General features: G+C 48.3%; 1 protein-coding gene across 4 annotated transcripts in view; it reads left to right on the forward strand.

Moving 5' to 3' along the window:
• Positions 1-830: 830 nt before the first annotated feature.
• WIPI1 (WD repeat domain, phosphoinositide interacting 1) overlaps positions 831-18,352 on the forward strand; it is a 32,839-nt gene continuing 15,317 nt past the window's right edge. For 2 of the 4 annotated variants that reach the window (XM_073312043.2, XM_073312044.2), the window contains exons 1-5: positions 831-996; positions 5,681-5,763; positions 7,733-7,902; positions 13,281-13,377; positions 18,142-18,239. In XM_073312043.2, the coding sequence (XP_073168144.1) occupies positions 920-996; positions 5,681-5,763; positions 7,733-7,902; positions 13,281-13,377; positions 18,142-18,239 (525 nt within the window). In that variant the 5' untranslated portion in view covers positions 831-919. Of the gene's footprint in view, positions 997-3,435; positions 3,457-5,680; positions 5,764-7,732; positions 7,903-13,280; positions 13,378-18,141; positions 18,240-18,352 lie in introns of those variants that run through there. The other 2 variants (XM_073312041.2, XM_073312042.2) reach the window with 2 other exon arrangements.

Below are 18,352 nucleotides of genomic sequence, written 5' to 3' on the forward strand. Positions count from 1 at the left end.
GGCAGTGGACTGAGACTCAAGCTCTGGGTTTGATTCTCAGATCTGCCATAGATGTCCTGTGTTTCCTCCATCAAGTTACTTGATCTCTCTGTGCCTTAGTGAAATGTAGATCAAAGTATTACTCCCTTTCCCCTACCCTTTATTTGTCTGGTCTAGTCAGGCCTCATTCCAGCAAAGATATACAATTATGCCTAGAATTACACACTTCAACTACTCCCATTGACTTTAGAGGGACTACTCAAGGGTAGTAAGCCAAGCCCACACTTCAGTCTTTGCAAGATCAGGAGCTCTTCCAGACCTGGTCTGTCTTACTATACGTTTGTACAGTGCCTAGCACAATGGAGGGACCTGATTTTGGTTGGGACACTAGTAGCTAAAGGCTTGGTGCATGGGAAGGGGAAGGACAGAATTATTCAAATAGTAGAATGGTGTTGTTTAACACTATAGATATAATCCAAGACACTCGTTTTAGCTAGCTGGCAGCCAGGAGGGGCTAGGGCTGTTCCCGCCCTTCCAGCTGTTTCCTGCCCCCAACCCCTCCCCCCCACAGCACATCTGTCAGGACTCCCGTCTGATGCAACCACAACACAACCACGTGGCCATAGGCAGCCGCTCCTCCCCTCTAGCCAATCACAGCCAGCCCTGTTGGCCTAAGGGGCGGGGCGTTCCTCCTTTGCCCCGCCCTCCCTCTCCAGAAAAGCACGCGATTGGCCGATTCCAGGCCAGCGGCGGGCGGGGCGGCTGGTCCGAACGCCCGTTGGCCAATAGGAGGCCTCACGCGCGAGCGCCTACGCCCGCCCGCCCGCCGGGGGCTCCAGCTGTTTTGGTGGCGGCGGCGGCTGGCCGGGGCGCGGCGGCAGCGGCGGAGGAGCCCGGGCCGGCGGGGAGCTAGCGGGGCCGGGGCGTCCGCGCGCCGCCCATGGAGGCCGCGGCGGGGGGTGGCCCGGCCGCGGGGCCCGAGGCGCTGAGCTGCTTCTCCTACAACCAGGACTGCACGTAGGCGCGGCGGGGCCGGGCCGGGCCGGGCCGGGCCGGGCCGGGCCGGGGGGGGAAGGAGACCCGAGGCGCGCAGGGGACTCAGTGGAGATGGGAGAGGGAAGGGGAGGAGGAGAGGGGAAGAAAAGAGGGAAGGAGGGGAGGGGAGAGTGAAGGCCCAAGGCATGCAGGGGACTCAGTGGCAGATGGGGAGGGAGAAGCGGGGGAGGGGAGAAGAGAGGGGCAGAAGGAGGGGCGGGGGGGGAGAGTGAAGGCCCAAGGCATGCAGGGGACTCAGTGGCAGATGGGAGGGGAGGGGAGAGGAGAGGGGAAGAAAAGGGGGGGGGAGAGTGAAGGCCCAAGGCATGCAGGGGATTCAGTGGCAGATGGGGAGGGAGAAGCGGGGGAGGGGAGAGGAGAGGGGCAGAAGGAGGGGCGGGAGGGGAGAATGAAGGCTCGAGGCGTGCAGGGGACTCAGTGGCAGATGGGAGGGGAGGGGAGAGGAGAGGGGAAGAAAAGGGGGGGGGAGAGTGAAGGCCCAAGGCATGCAGGGGATTCAGTGGCAGATGGGGAGGGAGAAGCGGGGGAGGGGAGAGGAGAGGGGCAGAAGGAGGGGCGGGAGGGGAGAATGAAGGCTCGAGGCGTGCAGGGGACTCAGTGGCAGATGGGAGGGGAGGGGAGAGGAGAGGGGAAGAAAAGGGGGGGGGGGAGAGTGAAGGCCCAAGGCATGCAGGGGATTCAGTGGCAGATGGGGAGGGAGAAGGGGGAAAGGGAAGAAAAGGGAGAAGGGGGGGAGGGGAGAATGAAGGCCCGAGGCATGCAGGGGACTCAGTGGCAGATGGCGAGAGGGAAGGGGAAGAAAAGGGGGGAGGGAGGAAGAAGGAGGGGCGGGAGGGGAGAATGAAGATCCTAGGCATGCAGGGGACTCAGTGGTGATAGGGAGAGGGAAGGGGCGGAGGGAGGAAGAAAAGGGGGGAGGAAGAAAGGGAACTGGGGGGGGGAGAGGGAAGGGAGGAAGAAGAGGAGGGGAAGGGGAGAATGAAGGCCGGTGTTCAGGGGACTCAGAGGAGGGGGAGGGAGGAGGGCAGGAGTTGGATGAGGATAAAGGAGAGTGTGGGGCAGGGGGAGGAGAGCCAACCAGGCAGGCTGGGGCACTGGTCCTGACTTGTCCCCAGAGGAGGGGAGGGAGATCCTCCCCGCTTAGCCTGTGGCAGGGCAGCTGCACTGGAAGGGGAACAAAGAGGCAGCTGTGTCTCCCTGGCTGGCTCCTGTACCTGCGGCTTCCAGGCAAAGTCAAGCTGGTCCTGGCAGCCTTGAATCTGGCTAACCAGGCTGGGCTTTAGCTAATTGTTGCTGCCTCTCAGGCTTTCTAGCTTGTGCCAGGTTGCTGCGTCCCAGCAACTCAGTCTCTGGCCCACACAGGAGCAGCTCTTCTGTTGGGGAAGAGTTGGCCCCAGCATTTCAGACCCTGGATACTGAGCTTATAGGAAGGGTCAGTTGTGCCAAAGCTGTCAGGGTTCTGTTGTTGAAGTTTTCTGTACCAATAATATTAATCTGTCCCATGTTTGAGCCTCGGCCCATGGGGATATCTGGCTGTTGGTGTGCAACTTCACTCCAATTCAGCTCTCCTCTCTCCTTCAGTACAAGCAGCCTTACTTCTTGTTGGGCCCAACACAAGAAGTGGTTTGGCTCTATCTTGCAAGGTGCTGGGCACCCTTAAGTTCTTGCACATTGGAGACAAGGCATTTCATGGGGTTGGGCCCCTTATGCCACCCAATTATTTATATTTCAGCTGAGAGGATAGAAAGTTTAACTCCTTGCACAATATAGCGTGGAGTCGCATCATACACGCATTTAACTTACATAAATTCAACTATACATGCTCGACCAAAAAAAAGATAGAAAAATAACAATTTAAATAGTGTGGGCTGAGCGGGGCTAGCAGCAGGAATCCTGGCCGCCAGGAGCTGGCGGACAGAACCCCAGACAGCAGTGGGCTGAGCCACTCAGCCTGCTGCCGGTCTGAGGTCCTGGCCACACTGAGCCTGCTGCTGGCCTGGGGTTCCGTCCGCCGGATTCTGCCAGCCGGGATCCCGGCCACCGGCCCCGCTCAGCCCGCTGCCGGCTGAGTGAACGGAACCCCAGGCCGGCAGCTGAGTGAACAGTGAACTTACTATACGGCCCTGAGTGAACCCCAGGCCGGCAGCGGGCTCAGCGCGGCCAGGACCCCAGACTGCAGGGATCAAAGTAAAATTTTTCTCTTACCAGGAAGGGGCAGGGCCTCAGGTGGAAGGGGTGGGGCTAGGGGGTCAGCATCCCCCGCTAGCCTGCCCATCTCACATCACACTTCCTGCTTTACCAATTTGTGCTTTCCTCACTTAGTGTCACTGTTGTGCATTCAGGGCTCGGCTGGTCATGAGCTACATTGATGTTAACTGTGAAGAGCTGTAATGGCAACATCTGGATGCCTATAGAGATGATGTGAGCCTTAGTTTATGCCTCTGCTTTTTTTGTTAGAGCCATTCAGTGCACATTTCTTGGCAAAATGGGCATTTAAATAGTTGTTCAGCTATGAACTATTTCTTGGCAAGATGACTTGTGTGGTAGCAAGCTAAGTGACGCTTCCATCGGGTGATCTCACTGCTTTACAAGGCAGGGTGCATGCTATGTCCAGTTTACAGATAGGGAAACCTAGGCACAGCAAGTGTCTCTGCCAACTTCACCTAGCGAGTTAAATATCGGGGCTGAAATAAAGCCTTGGTCTGACAGTCTGCTTCCGTAGCCACTAGGCTTGAGCATAGTCTCCAATACATTTTAGAAGAGGCAAAATGTGAACAGTATTCTTCCTAATATTTAATAATCCATCTCAACCCTGAGTCTTCCTAAGTAGCTCAAAACTATTGCAAATACAGCTTTGTAGTTTTGCAGGAGTGGGGAGGTAGGTTTTCCTAGTGGTTTAATCCAGCAGTGGATGTATTCTTATGCATAGGTATTTATGGAAAACAGAATGTGTTCTATAGTTGCTAGAACAGTAGCTTGCTGGAGAACTGAATTATCTATTCTGCAGTTAACTGGATATCTGCCATCAAGGGCAGGCCTGTGGTTCTTGGTAAATGTCTGGTACCAATCACCAGTAGCTGTCCCTGTATGGGGAACCCCCAAAGAGGGAGCTTTATTGGCAGTTCTTCTAAAAAGTAGCTAGCTCCATTAAATAGTGTCAAATACAGTTTTGCTTAACCTATGGTTTCTGTCTACAAGAGAGCAACTTTTACTGGATCCTTGGGTGGTCACTTAACAGAAGTTTCACTTTAAGAGACATGGGCTGCGTTCTACTAGTTCACTTGCCCTTTACTACAAGACCAAAGTCAGTTGCTAAGATATCCTTATTTATGTACTCAAAGGTATAGGTACCAATATTTCTACAGAGATTTTGAAAGAAAGAGAGTTCTGTTGTTACGTTTGCACTGTTATCTTACGTTTCCAATTACTAAGTATTTGAACAAAGAGTGCTTTGATGGAGTTGGTGATGTGCTTCTGGTTTGGCGACACTGAAGAGTGCTACAGTACAAATACTTCACTGTTCTCCCTTGGTCTGTGATGTTCTAAACTGGTTGCTGATTTAAACTTAGGCCTGGTCTACACTACTGGGGGGGATCGATCTAAGATATGTTGACTTCAGCTATGCTATTCTCGTAGCTGAAGTTGCATATCTTAGATCGAATTAGAATCACTTACTTAGCCTCCTCGTGGCGCGGGATCGATGGCCGCCGCTCCCCCGTCGGCTCCGCTTCCGCCTCTCGCGCTGGTGGAGTTCTGGAGTCAACAGCAGAGCGATCGGGGATCGATTTATTGCGCCTACTGTAGATGCGATAAATCGATCCCCAGTAGATCGATCACTACCCGCCAATGTGGGTAGACGTAGCCGTAGATGTTGACAATTACTATAGTCAAGATCTGGCTAGAGCAAGTCTGCATGGAAAGAATAAGCCACCACTTTGCACATATACACTTGTGTCTCATTATCTTTCTTGGTGTCCTGGAGGCAGCAATCAAACCAGCGAGGCCTACACAGCCTCTGCCAAAACTCCAGTATTTCTAGACAGACATTTAAAGACAGTCTCTCAGCTTAGATGCATTGGAGTCAGAGAAGGGTCTTGCTTCTGCTGGGTAGAAGTCATTATTGGTAGCCTAACAAGTGTATTATTCCCTTTCCCTCCCCCTAGCAGGCTTTGGGGATTTTTGTATGTATGGAAGTTCCCACACAGCTTTAGTAATGATGCTCAAGTTAATATAGTTGATAGTTATTAACTTCTCAAGGAAGTTAGTAGGGACTTCAGTTTAAAAGCCAGATGGTGGGATATGGCCCCAGTGTATGTCAGTTTTTCCTGCTGTGATATAGGACTATTGATCCCTCTTAGGGTATTCTGCAATTTAATTAACATTTATAAAGCTGTCAGCCTCACATGCAAATTGCTATTAAGACACCTTGTTGTGTGCACCCAACAGTCAGATAAGAACCCCAACTACTGGGGTGGACAGTTATATCTGTTTTGCATTGAAATTTGCATATATGACCAGGGGAGTTGCTCCCTGTAATTGATGCATTGTATTAGGATCTACTAATTTAATTTTCTATGATACTCAGTGGTTTCAAGGTTAGAGCAATACACTGTAAACTAATTAGCGCAAATTTTCTCTCTTGCAGCTCCCTGGCAATTGGAACCAAAACTGGATACAGACTTTTCTCCCTAAGTTCTGTGGAGCAGCTGGACCAAGTCTATGAAAACAGTAAGTCTGTTCTCGATGCAGCAGCATATTGGATGATAATAGGCTTTAGTTTGTATTACTGCACTTCTGATCTGCCTCAAAGGAGCAACTCCATGTGGTTAGCTTTCCTGCTGTAGCACAGATGGCATCTGCCTCGACCGTATCCTCACTGGAGTAGAGCTGTGCTAGTTACAGCTATGTTTAAAGGGACATTGTCAGGTTTAAAAAAAAAAGAAACAAGTCAATTGGAAACACATTCTGACCTATATGACTAATACCATTGTAGGTTATTAGACCTGAGCATTTAAGAGACAATTCACTTTTCACTATTAGGTTGTTAGTTCACGCTTTCCATTATTCAGACTGAATGAAGTGTAGACACTAGTCAGTCTTGCTTTCTGGTAATTTCATATCTCCATTCTTATAGGTTAGCTCAATACAACTGTGTTTGAGTTGCAGACACAAGAAGACTTAAATGCAAATACTTTCGTTAGGATCAGTAAGTTTTAGACACAAAACTTCAGCCTTCTACCTCATCTGCAAGGGGCTTGACTCTGTTGAGCAGCTTTTTTGTTGCCAAACTGTATATAATGCAGTATTGTTTGCTAAACTCAGACTACATTATAGGTTAGATTTTAAAAAATGCTCTAACCTAGATGCTCTGCTAAAGCCCTTTAACCTTGGTAGAACACAATTTAGCCTTATGTATACTGATCTGCCAAATAGTGTTGATTCACAGCCAACTTGGTTTAAGACCTTGAAGTCCTGCATAGGTCACCTGAGGCCCTTTGTCAAATTACATTATTTTGTCAACCAGATTGGGGGTCACCTACTAGAAACATGGTAGTCCCAACAGACAGAGAGAGATTTTAGTCTCACAGCACAGCTGGAACCACACAGGGTTCCTGAAACAGGCTATAATCATGGATTTCTGCAGCCTTCGGGAACACTGTTTGGTTCCACTAACAGTGGCAACTGGAAGAGTGTTTTAATACAACAGTGTAGTCTGTGATGCTAACAGGGTCCCCAAAATGGTATAAGTGACACTGTATAAGAGACCAGGAGCACAGGCTGGCTGGCATACTTTAGGGGGACAATCCTGATCCACACTAGTTAGAGAGCCCATACTAGAATATTGTTATCTCCAGAGTTGCCTGTTGTTTTTACACCCCACTTAAAATATTGTAATCCAGGTCAAGCACAAGAATAGCGTTTAAACAAGATTGGAGCTAGCACAGGTCTGCCCGCAGCATGGGTCAGTGCAGGGATCATGTAGAAAATTCGCTGCCTGCAGCTGGAGTGAAAAAGGAGGCACTTCTCCCAGGTTATCTGGGTGTACTGAGGAGGAGGGGTTGTGGTGCTAAGAAAAAGAGCCCTCTTTATTTAGAGAAAGTCAACCAAAGTATCATGATGGCCCATGGCCACTGTGGGGTTGGGGAGGAAGAGAATATCCTGTGCCTTATCTTCCTTTAGGCCATCCCTTTCCTCAGGGAGCCCAGGACAGTGCAGCATGTAGTTACAGGAAATAACAGACCATGCCCTGCTTGTCTCCTGCCTCAGGGAGTCCTGATCTGTCCCCTCACAGATTCATCTCTTCCCCTGTAAGGAGCTTCTCTAGCTCCCTCCCAGGACATGTATTTCCCTGGATTAAGGTAAACACCTAGGAGGCAGGGCTCATTCCCTGCTATATCCTGTTCCCTCCTGATTAACTACAGCTGGAGGGCCCAAATGCAGGTATTTCAGGCACTAAGTTCCTGTCTCCAAAGGAAAGACCAATTAACCCTTTCCTGTCTGGGCCCGGTGCACACCCCATCAGAAGGCCTAGATGCAGCCATGCAAAGGAAGGGTAATTGTTAATAAAAGCAGAACTGTCATGACTAAGCACTTAACCCTTCAGCTCCTGAGCTAGGCACAATGCATGGGGGATTTTACTCTTAAAGAACCAGACCCAAGATAAAAATACCCTTCTTACTTTCTTTTGGCTGAGCAGATGAAATCCTGGATGTTTACATCGTGGAGCGCCTCTTCTCCAGCAGCCTGGTGGTCGTGGTAAGTCACACCAAGCCTCGGCAAATGAACGTCTATCACTTCAAAAAAGGGACGGAGATCTGCAACTATAGCTATTCCAGCAACATCCTGTCCATCCGGCTGAATCGGCAGGTAAGGGCATCGATTACTTGTGCATTAATAGTCAACTAAGTCTAAACACAATAGGCTTGACTCTGCCCACACCTCGCTCTGGTTTTAGGTCGTTCTTGCTCCATTGACTTCTATGGGGTTATACCCTCTTCCTTTAGCCTTATGCTCTCCTCTGTGCAAAAAGGAGAGGTCAGAGAGGTATTTTCATACCCACTGGTACCCACAGGTGATCTACATCTTGAACTGCTTTAGCCCTTAGACTCTGTCACTCAGTTACATCCACTTAACAATACATAACTTGTATCCCCTCTGAATATGGCTCAGGCATGTCCCTTAGTGAAATGTATGTTTTAAATACATTCCTTCCTACATTTCCTTACAATAACTCCATGTGGGATGGGATGCTATGTGATGGCAAAATGTTGCTGGTGAGCTTTAAATTGGAAGATGATAAATTAGCTACACTCAGTTTACACAGCAGTAAACACTTAAACGAAGCTGTTCGAATTAAACAACATCGCATGCTCCAAAGGCATGTAAACTTTTTTTCTACCACATCTTCTCCCTGGATGCCGTGCTCTGGCTTCTGACCTACAGTGGCATCTTTGTCACAGATAACATAGTCAAAGTTAATAACACAAGCCTGGGTGTAATTTGAACTTTGCCTAATGGCTGATGTCTCAAATAGCATCCATCAGCAGCTCATAGCCTCGCTGTGTTTTTTAAAAGTGTAGCTAGCACCTGAGTCATGCTGAGGAAAGCTTTGAATCATAGAAGATCAGGGTTGGAAGGGCCCTCTGGAGGTCATCTAGTCCAAACCCCTGCTCAAAGCAGGACCAATCCCCAACTGAATCATCCCAGCCAGGGCTTTGTCAAGCCTGACCTTAAAAACTTCAAAGGAAGGAGATTCTACCACCTCCCTAGGTAACACATTCCAGCGCTTCACCACCCTCCTAGTGAAAAAGTTTTTCCTAATATCCAACCTAAACCTCCCCCACTGCAACTTGAGACCATTACTCCTCGTTCTGTCACTGCTGCACTTATGTGTCCTATCAGCTCTCTGTTGTTGGTTTTTTTGGATGTAAAGTCTTCTTTTTTCCATAATCTCTTCCAAAAGACATTATCGGTTATAAAGAGTGGAGTATATTACAATACAAAAATAAACAGACTGTATAATTGTATATAATCAGCCGTTTCTAGGTTAGCAATAGTGAAATCTGCAGTAAGCATCTCCAACAGGCAAGCCCTGTCTTGAGTTTCTAGTAAAGTTTTGTATGATCATGGGCTTCCTATAGCTTGTGCGATACTGTAATTAACTTTGTACTAAATTAATTTCTTCACTGAAGTGTATTGTGGCAGGTAAGAGGATCTGGTAAAATCATCACTTCCTTTTGAGTTCTAATTTATGTATTGCAAATTTCAGTGTAGTTCTAGGAGCCTACCGTTCAGTTTGGTGGTGTTTACTCCCCTGTGCAGTCTCATGGGCCAGAAGGATTCCATGGAGGAAGGATGGTACAGTGGTTAGGGCACTGGCTTGGGACTTGGGAGACCCAGGTTCATTGCAAGTCACTTGGTCTCCCTGTGCCTTAGTCCCCTAGATATCAATTGGGAGTAATTGCACTGTCCTGTCTCCTGCGGGGGTTATGAGCATAAAGACGTTAAAGATGGAGGTGCTCAGACACATGGATAGATGGTGTAAGTGTCAAACACGAATATGAGGGAAGAGCTGCATTATTCTAGTGATAAGGTCACTGTCCTGAGAAGCCCAGGTGGATGCAATACAAAATGGTTATGACCCAGCCCTGGAGAACAGACAGTACCAGGTCAGCACAGGAGAAATAAGCAAAAGGGAGTTTTGAAGGCAAGGGAGGGTACTTGTCACATGGGATGAGAGCTGTTCTATACCTAGGGAATGAGAATGCACACCCTCTCGTGCTTGCCATTGGGCATAACTGTTTATTTCATATCAGCTGTCATTAAAATGTGTATACAGTGTTGTAGCCATGCTGGTTCCAGATATTAGGGAGACAAGGTGCTGAGGTAGTATTTTCTGTTGGACCAACTTCTGTTGGTGAGAGAGAGAAACTTTTGAGCTTGCACAGAGCGCTTCAAAGAGCTTGTCTTTGAAAGCTTGTCTCTGTCACCAAGAGAAGTTGGTCCAATAAAAGATATTATCTCCCCCACCTTGTCTCCTAAAAATGTGTGTGAAGCAGATTCATCTAGACTGTTTGCAGGATGCTATATGACAGAATCGCTGGCTCACCCAAATATCTGAGAGAGCGTACACAAAAACGTCTCTAAATACTGGAGACAAGGTGGCCCAGATCCCCCATCATGAATGCATTTTGTTTCCATGCATTGCACTGTGAAATCAGTACAACCTGGGCCAAATTTATCTGTGGTGTAACTCTACTTCAGGGGACTAATCTAGCCCCTCTTGCGAGTTAATCTGGTGGAGATCAGGTTATGCATTCACTATGTTACTCTGAAAACGCTTGTCTTGGATTTGAGTACGGAAACCATACTGCACTGGAGAAAGTCCATCGTAGTGTAAAACCCATCCAAGTCAGAGAATCGCTGTCAGCCGTGGAAGTTTAAATAAGAAAAGCTCTCTTTGGGCAAACAGTTTTGTCTTTTTTGGTTTGATCTCTTAGTGGAAAATCTTTGTTATTCATACTGAAGAATCCATTTGAATTAGACTCTCAGTTGCTGTTGATTCATGGAAACACTTTGTTTCCAACCCTCTTGTTACTTGTACGTGGTGAAAAACGAGATTTTTTTTTTTATTATTATTATGCTGGAGCAGGGGCTTGTGCTTTTGACGAGTGAGAAGCAGCGTTCATATTTTAATGAAAATTCCCTGTGTTTTCCTTGGACCTCTTGGCTGCAGTCCTGCTGCCGAATCCTTTTGATGTACTTAACAGAAGGACCCTCGTTCCTTCTCAGTGTGCAGGTCAAGATAACTAGTCTGTTTGTTGGTATCTAAATGAAAGCGTAGAGGAAAGCGCCATGGAGCAGTAAGCAGCAGAAGTGATGCATTCCACAGGATGTACGTTGTATTGATTATAGTTCCATCTCTCACCCCAGGAATTACTACGCACAGTTCTAAGGCACCATCCCCCAGCATCTGAGCAAGACGTACAAACGCCTCCGCTAACTCCTCATCTGTTTCAGCCGCTCAAACCTGCCCTTCTTGGGCCCAACTCTCCATTACTTGCCTCTTGTGCAGTGCTTTACACCAGTGCAAAGTGGGGGGCAAACACTCCCACTCTCATCTGATTGCATTTGGTGCTGGTGTTAATGACAGCTCAAGGGGCAGAGCAATGGAGAATTAGGCCTTTTGTCTGAAACTCTCCATGGACTTGTTCAGGCCTCCCTCCCTGCTCCCACCGCTCATCTGGTGTCTGCCTTCCTAGGATCTTGTTCTTCTTGGTATGGGAAATTTCTCATCCGGAGCTCCTGTCACCTGAAACAGTTTTGTTGTATTTCTGCCCCTCAGACGCTCCATCTCTCATCTGAAAACCTATTTGCATTCTCCCCCAGGCACATACGTCTCTCCCTCTGCTTCTCTCTGCCTGTATATCAGCAGCATTGTATTGTAGAACTCTGTGAAGCCTTGAGACGCCTTTTTATACCATACACTTAACACGCTTTATTTTCAAGTCTCCGTTATAAAGTCGAGAGCTGTTCTTTTGGAAAGTGCCATTGAAATTATGCTAAACGCATGCCTCCCTGGAAATCCTAAATGGTTTTGGGAAACAAAGTACTGGCTGCTGTGGTTAGCAGGAATAGAAGCTTCTCTTATAAGAAGGCTTTGATTTCAAGTAGCATTGGTTGAGCCTGTAGTTATACACCAAGGCCAAGGTTTTCAAGCATGGGTGTCTAAAGTTAGTCACTGAAATCCCATATGTAGCCCTTAAATAAGTGGCCTGATGGCCAAAGGGATGGAAGCACCTGCCGCTGCAGGCACCCTGGTCTGAAGGTTCTGGTCTGGTCTTTTCGTGCCAGGTTTTCAGAGAGGCTGAGCCCCTGCCATTTCCACTGATGCTGGGGGGAGCTGAAGGTGCTCAATGCTTCTGAAAATAGGCCCTCAGCTGCCCAGAGCTCCCTCTCCCTTACTTCTCAGTGCAGAATACCTTGGTGACAAATGTCTGATTACAGTGCCACTGTTTTGAGGCTCAGTGCTGCGTAATCAGGGCCCTAACGTTCACATCATGACCACACTAGATACAGCTCTGGGGAATTCCTGTGTTCCTCGCCATCAGTATTGCGAGTGGCTTCAGGCTAGGTGGGTGAATGGACGAACAGCACAATCAGATGGAGATGGTGCAGATCACATTAGCTGTCGTTCCCTATCCTACTGCCAACATAAAGTGTTTCTCCTCTGTTGTTCCCACTGAGCAAATCAGCCACCCTGCAATGTGTGTCCCCTGGTTGGAACTTGAATGCCGGCCCATGGCTTGGCTATGCCATAGACCAGGGGTCTCCAAACTTTTTGAATTGTGCACCCCCAGGGCCAGCTCTGGGGAAGCAAAATAAAAAAGAGCTGCCACCGGCCTGCTGCCCAGGACGGCGCGGGGGGAGGGGCCGGCCTGCCTGTGGCACTTCTTCGGTGCGCGTCTCCTGCTGCGCACCCCCAGGGATGGTCTTGCACACCCCACTTTGGATACCGCTGCCATAGATAGCCCTGGAGCGGGAAGCAGAAGATAGATTGTGCTCCCTGATTCTGAGTTAGACGGCATCCACGAGTGGCAGGCACTTCTTTTGGAAGTGGTGGGAGCCTCATCGCTTGGACATTTTCAGCTAGATTGGACAAAGTTAGAGTGAGTGTATTGTAGGGAGCAAGGCCACGCTGTGGAGGAAATAGACTAGAAAGGATCTAATAGCCTCTTTACAATCATATAAATTAGAGGGGAAAGTGTCCTGCTACTAAAGAAGCCACAAAGAGAGAAATGTTAAAAGGAAAAGCATGGTTTGGGTGGGGAAGGAATGAAACTCTGGGGTATTTTGAGACCACTGGCTGCACCCAGATAATTCCTAGCATTCCCACAGCACTGTACATTTGCAAGTGCTCTTTAAAATCAACTCTCTCATAAAGTCAAGTCAAAAAAGATTAGGGGGTGTAATCTTGGTTCCAAATGCAGGCAGTTCTTTGCAGCCATGTGGTGTAAAACCGAGGGCTTCTCAATTGCAACGGATTTGAGAGGAAGATCTTCGTCTCTCTGATCCATTTTGGAGTTCAGAGATGCCTGGTAACTCTCTCTGATTGCAAGGGCCTGAGTGAAAGTGTGAACTTCGCTGTGAAAGACAAATGTAACTGCACCTGCTGACATGTTTTGTGTGTATAGGGGGAGGGTTAACAAGTTGTGGTTGTGTACCTGTCGACTGTTTTGTTGCAGAGGCTGATTGTTTGCCTGGAGGAGTCAATTTATATTCATAACATTAAGGACATGAAGCTTTTGAAGACAATCCTGGATACCCCTCCAAATGCAACAGGTAAGTAAAGGAGATCTGATCAAAGGAAACTAATGACAAGCCAGGTGTTCTGCAGAGAGCTCCACAGATCTGAAACTTCACTGTAAGAATTTAAATCAAGTCAGTGTCGGCATTCTTACTAATGTATTTAGTTTAGCATGTAGAATCCAGAAATGCACTGAAGAGAGTAAATATCAGCAGTGACCTGTACGTGTGAGAGGAGCCTTGTCCCAGCAATGCAGAGCTGGGGGAGCGGGAACCAGGGGTGGAGAGGGTGCACAGCTGAATGGGTGAACTGCACCAAGTTACAAGGAAATAACTTCATTGAAGGACTCTGGCAACACTGCCAGGACTTGGTCTAACTGCATTTATCTCACTGCAATACTCTTGTTGTAGATTGTATAATACATGGCTGCCTTTAAATTCCCAAACATGGGTTGGCTACGATCGACACTCTGATGTGAGTTATGGTAAAAGGAAAGGGATTTTGCTCTCTGAGTATTAGGTTTTTAGCTGAGGACCTTGGAAGTACAGGATGCATGTATAACTGACATGTCTGACTGCTCTAACCCCAGGATCCAGCCTACACCAAAATCTCTTCCATAGCTGACCTCCAACAGGCAACATTCTGTCTCAAGCAACCACTTAAAAGTATCCCTAAAATTCCCAGCATAATTTACTTCAGCCGTACAATCAGATGGCCCTGACATGCTCCTCTCCCACATCTTAACCTTCCTGGAGTTTGCCTTTATTTTTAGATAAAGTCACAAAGTCTTAAGGTAGGACCATACTCGGACTTCACCCCACGAGATCCTTCCTGAATGGGAGGATTAGAATTTCTCCCTTCCGGACTTCCTGCTCTTTCTTCTGTCTTACTTCAGATATGCTCCCAGCCTTTTGTGTTCCTGTGCAAATGAGACCCAGCTGCTTTTGCTGCCAGGGTGAGTCAGCAGAATAGCTCTGTACCTCCACACAGGGTCATAGCTTGACACTTCATTATAGACTTCTAGTTAGACCATGGCCCAGATTCTCTCCAGGCCAGTGTACACCCTAACAGAGGCCTGTGGCAGCCAGGAAGGTGTTTACCATAGTGGAAAGTCCTTGAAACTACTCTTCTGCCAGGGACCTGCATGGGGCCAGCCCCAGAAGTGTACAGTGCTGTGCAGGGAGTGGGGTGTGGCCAGTGTGTCTAGGGACTGCACGAATTCAGTCCATCTCTCTGAGCAGCCTCTACCAGAAGAGCTCCTGTGGACCCTGGCCACAACTTAACGCCCCTCCTTGCCTGTGGCAACCTCATAGAGGGAAGGCAGCAGCAGAACCCACCTGGCTTCCCTCAGCTGAATTCCCCTTTGTCCTGCTTAGGGGGAATCCAGCTCTTCATCCACTAGCCAATGATGTATTTTGGTGGTAGGAGGGCAGTCTGCAGTGGCTGCTTAAGGTGGGTTCCGCTGTACGCTGTTCTGATGTCACAGCCATGGATTGTGGCATCTCTCATTGTAGAGTCGCTGATGCAATCCATCTCCATGGAACGAATGCTGGGCTCCTTGGCTTTCTGGGGACCCAGTGCGTGGCCCTCCAGAGTGACCTACTTTAGTCTTCTAACAGATGGTCCCTAGCTGAGGTTTAAACATACTAAAGCTTCACATATAATTTAATGATTTTTTTTTTAAAAAAATCCCGCAAGGGACACACACACCCAGGCATGCTGTTGTTCTCTAGTAGCCTGAAAGGATCATCGTCTTGTTTCAAAAGCAACAGCACATAATGATAACATGGATTATCTGAGAGTCCAGGGCAGTCAGTCAGTATATAGATGAAGACATCAAGAGGGGGTTTGCAGCATACAGCAAACCATGCATGCACAGCCAGTGTCCTTGAATTGGACGGGAAATGTTCTCAATAACTCTCTCTCCACAAACTCACTGCAACCAAGTGTTGGCGAAACGTTTCCTGCTGTGGTTCCACAGAGAGGCTTTCCAGAAAGGTTGCGTCTGATTAGTGTTGCCTTCTCAGTCACGTTCTGACATCTTCCTCAGCACAGGTAAATGCCCAGCTAGGGTGAGTCTGACTGTGGATTTCATGTGTGAGGGAGCCACCCTTGGTTATTGGAGTGCTAACAGCACTTAGCACACTGAATGCTTTTCATCTCCCAAGAGCTTTACAGGCTGCTAACAAGTCCTCTCCAGCCACCGCTGTGAGGGAGGAGAGGGAGCACAGCCCTATTCTGCAGATGGGGGAAACTGGGCAGGAAGGTTAATGAATCCCCCAAAGCCACAGAGTGAATCTGTGCCAGAGGCAGGAAACTGATTTCTGAGTTCATGGTGCTCAGATCCATTCAAAGGCTACAAGATCGTGTCAGTGGGGAGTTGTAATTAGGCCAGTTGCATTTTTACCAATGATGTCAGTTGCTCAGCAGTGGGATGGCTGCAGTATATTGACCCTGGCAGGACATTCTGCTCTCACAGGGAAGCCTCTTCCAACAGACTGTTCTCTTACTGAACTTTCCCTGGTCTGGGAAGAGCCATATTGCCTGGAGACTTGAACTCAGCCCATCTCTGATTTTTCGTTTCCCTCCTCTCTCTCAGAAACTGTAGCATCAGGCCCGGCCTCTGCTTCAGTTTCCCCTTCCTGGATCCAGTAACTGCATCGAGGCTCTCCTGTATCAAATAACACCCCTTTGTGGGTTCTGGTTTATTAAACTAACAGCACAGTTCAATTTCAACTTAAGTCAAACTGGTCTTCCCCTGACTCCTGCAGCCCCTTTTTGCTCTAGGCCACCCTCAGACTACTCAGCTATGCTAAGGACTGGACTGATCCCTGGAGGCTGACAGTCCCTGAGCTAGCATGGAGCTTGCCACATCTGCCCCATCCTGAGCAGCACTCTGAATCGGGGCCCATGTTTGCTTAGTTTGGGAGCCCTTCACTGTGTAGTTTGAATACTCTGAGATGAGATTGTCCTGCACCGTCGGAAGAAATCGGACGCGTTGCAACTCTACCTCAGTGGCTATGCTTCTCTTTGTGCCTTAAAGGGGTCAGCTCTGTGTATTTGTATTCTTCTTTTTCCCTGGCCTGGTTTCCTGTTTGAGTCTTCCAGACAGGCCTGTAGCAGGGCGCAATTGACTCGGAACTCAGCTTCTTAAGCTTGAAAATTCTCTAGATCCTGTGTCCTCTCCAGCCTGACAGGAAACCGTTTCACGGAACAGTCTCCGTTGTTGCCTTTAAACGGTAATGACTGATAGCCAAGGCCTTCCTTTTGAGGGAACTCGTTCCTTATCTCTTTGGCCTTTTATCTGCACTTGTTATCAAAAAGTCTCTGGTATATCCTTGATTTCATTTCTGCCCCCTTCGCCCCCCCAATCACATTATTCAGGCTTTATCAGCTGCCTTATATTATTTAAAATGCTTTTCCCACTGCTGTCAAGTTTATATGGCCGCAGCTCGCCTCAGTCCAAGGTAGAGCAGTGACTAGCACTGTATAAATACCCTAGATTGATAAAGGGATATCTCAGGCTATTGGATGCTGCTGTTCAGTTGAGGCTTTTGTTCAGTTATAAACAATGATCTGAAACACTAGCTGCAGCTAATCCTGCACTGCTGTTGGGCGTTTGCCAAGGCAGTATCCTGGCATGACCAGCCCCATGAAGTGTGTGTGTGGGGGAGGTGCATTTCCTGTTTGGAGAGCTGAGCACACAAGCTGGCCGGATGACAAATAGCCTTTAACTCTGCAGCCTCCCTGACTTGTGGCACCTTCCTAGCCATGCTCAGTGAGGTTTTACAAACCCACTAAATCAGAAATCCATATTCTCACAGGGCCAGCAGTCCCCTACATTTTAACAGCAGCTGCAGTGTGTGTTTGAGGGTGGAAAGAACCAAGATTCATTTCAGTACATGGGCAGAGCGGGCAGGGATGGGCCATAGGCCGAGCGTGTAGTACCCTAGAATGAACCCTGTTACCATCTGATAAGCACCTGGGCTCCTGCCCTGCAGCCAGACACTCCCCCAAGAGGTGGCACGTGAGTTACTGGAGATGGGCTGGCATGCCATGTGGTGTACTCTGCACAAGGTCCTGCAAACGCTGCAGCCAGCCCCGAGAACAGGCTTGGAGGCACCCAAAATGTCACTTCAGCTACCCCTGAAACTCACATGAGGGTAGGAAAGATGGCCTAGTGGATGGGGTGCTAAATTGGGACTCACGAGATCTGGATTCAGTTTCCAGCTCAGCCATAGGCTTCCCATGTGAGCTGGGGCAAATCACTTAATTACCCTGTGCCCCATTTATAAAATGGGGATGATGCTTCTCTATTGCACAGGGGTGTTGTGAGACTAAAATCCATTAGTGGTTGTGAGGGGCTTGGAGACACAGTGACAGGGGTCAGATAAGGACATAGCTAGAGAGAGCCCTTTGAAATGTTGCAAGTGATTTACTCTCTCCATTTCCAAGGGTGATAATTCAGATGAAGGGGGAGAAACTGGACCCAATATTGACCTTTAAGAAAGAATCCTCTTTAAAAGCATCTTGGAGGGCTGTCAGTGGAAGAAGAGAGCCCTACCCTCACATGCCAGTAGGTGTCACCAGAGTCGAGGAATTTCCTAGTGATTTCCAGCCCATTCTTAGGGAAACCCCAGATGTTATGTGTGGCTGCTCTCCTCCCCCCCCCCCCCCCCCCGAAGCAATGGAGCTTGAAAATCCAGCATTTCTGTTGCTGACTGTAACCATTCAGTTTTTTATTGTGTGTGCTCACCCTATACCTGACGGTATTTTTCTTTGCCTTCATGTCTTGCTAGGTTTATGTGCACTTTCTATCAACCATTCAAACTCCTACTTGGCATACCCTGGCAGCTTGACTATTGGGGAGATTGTGCTTTACGACGGAAATAATTTGGTAGGTGTAAAGTGACTAGAGGGTTTCAGGGCATGGACAGAAAATAGTCTGTGTTGAGTAAACAAAGACAGCTACAGAAATGCCCAGGTGAGCTTTTTTAATAAGAGAGAGAA

The sequence above is a fragment of the Lepidochelys kempii genome, chromosome 14, assembly GCF_965140285.1.
Source record: "Lepidochelys kempii isolate rLepKem1 chromosome 14, rLepKem1.hap1, whole genome shotgun sequence".
NCBI lineage: Eukaryota > Metazoa > Chordata > Testudines > Cheloniidae > Lepidochelys > Lepidochelys kempii.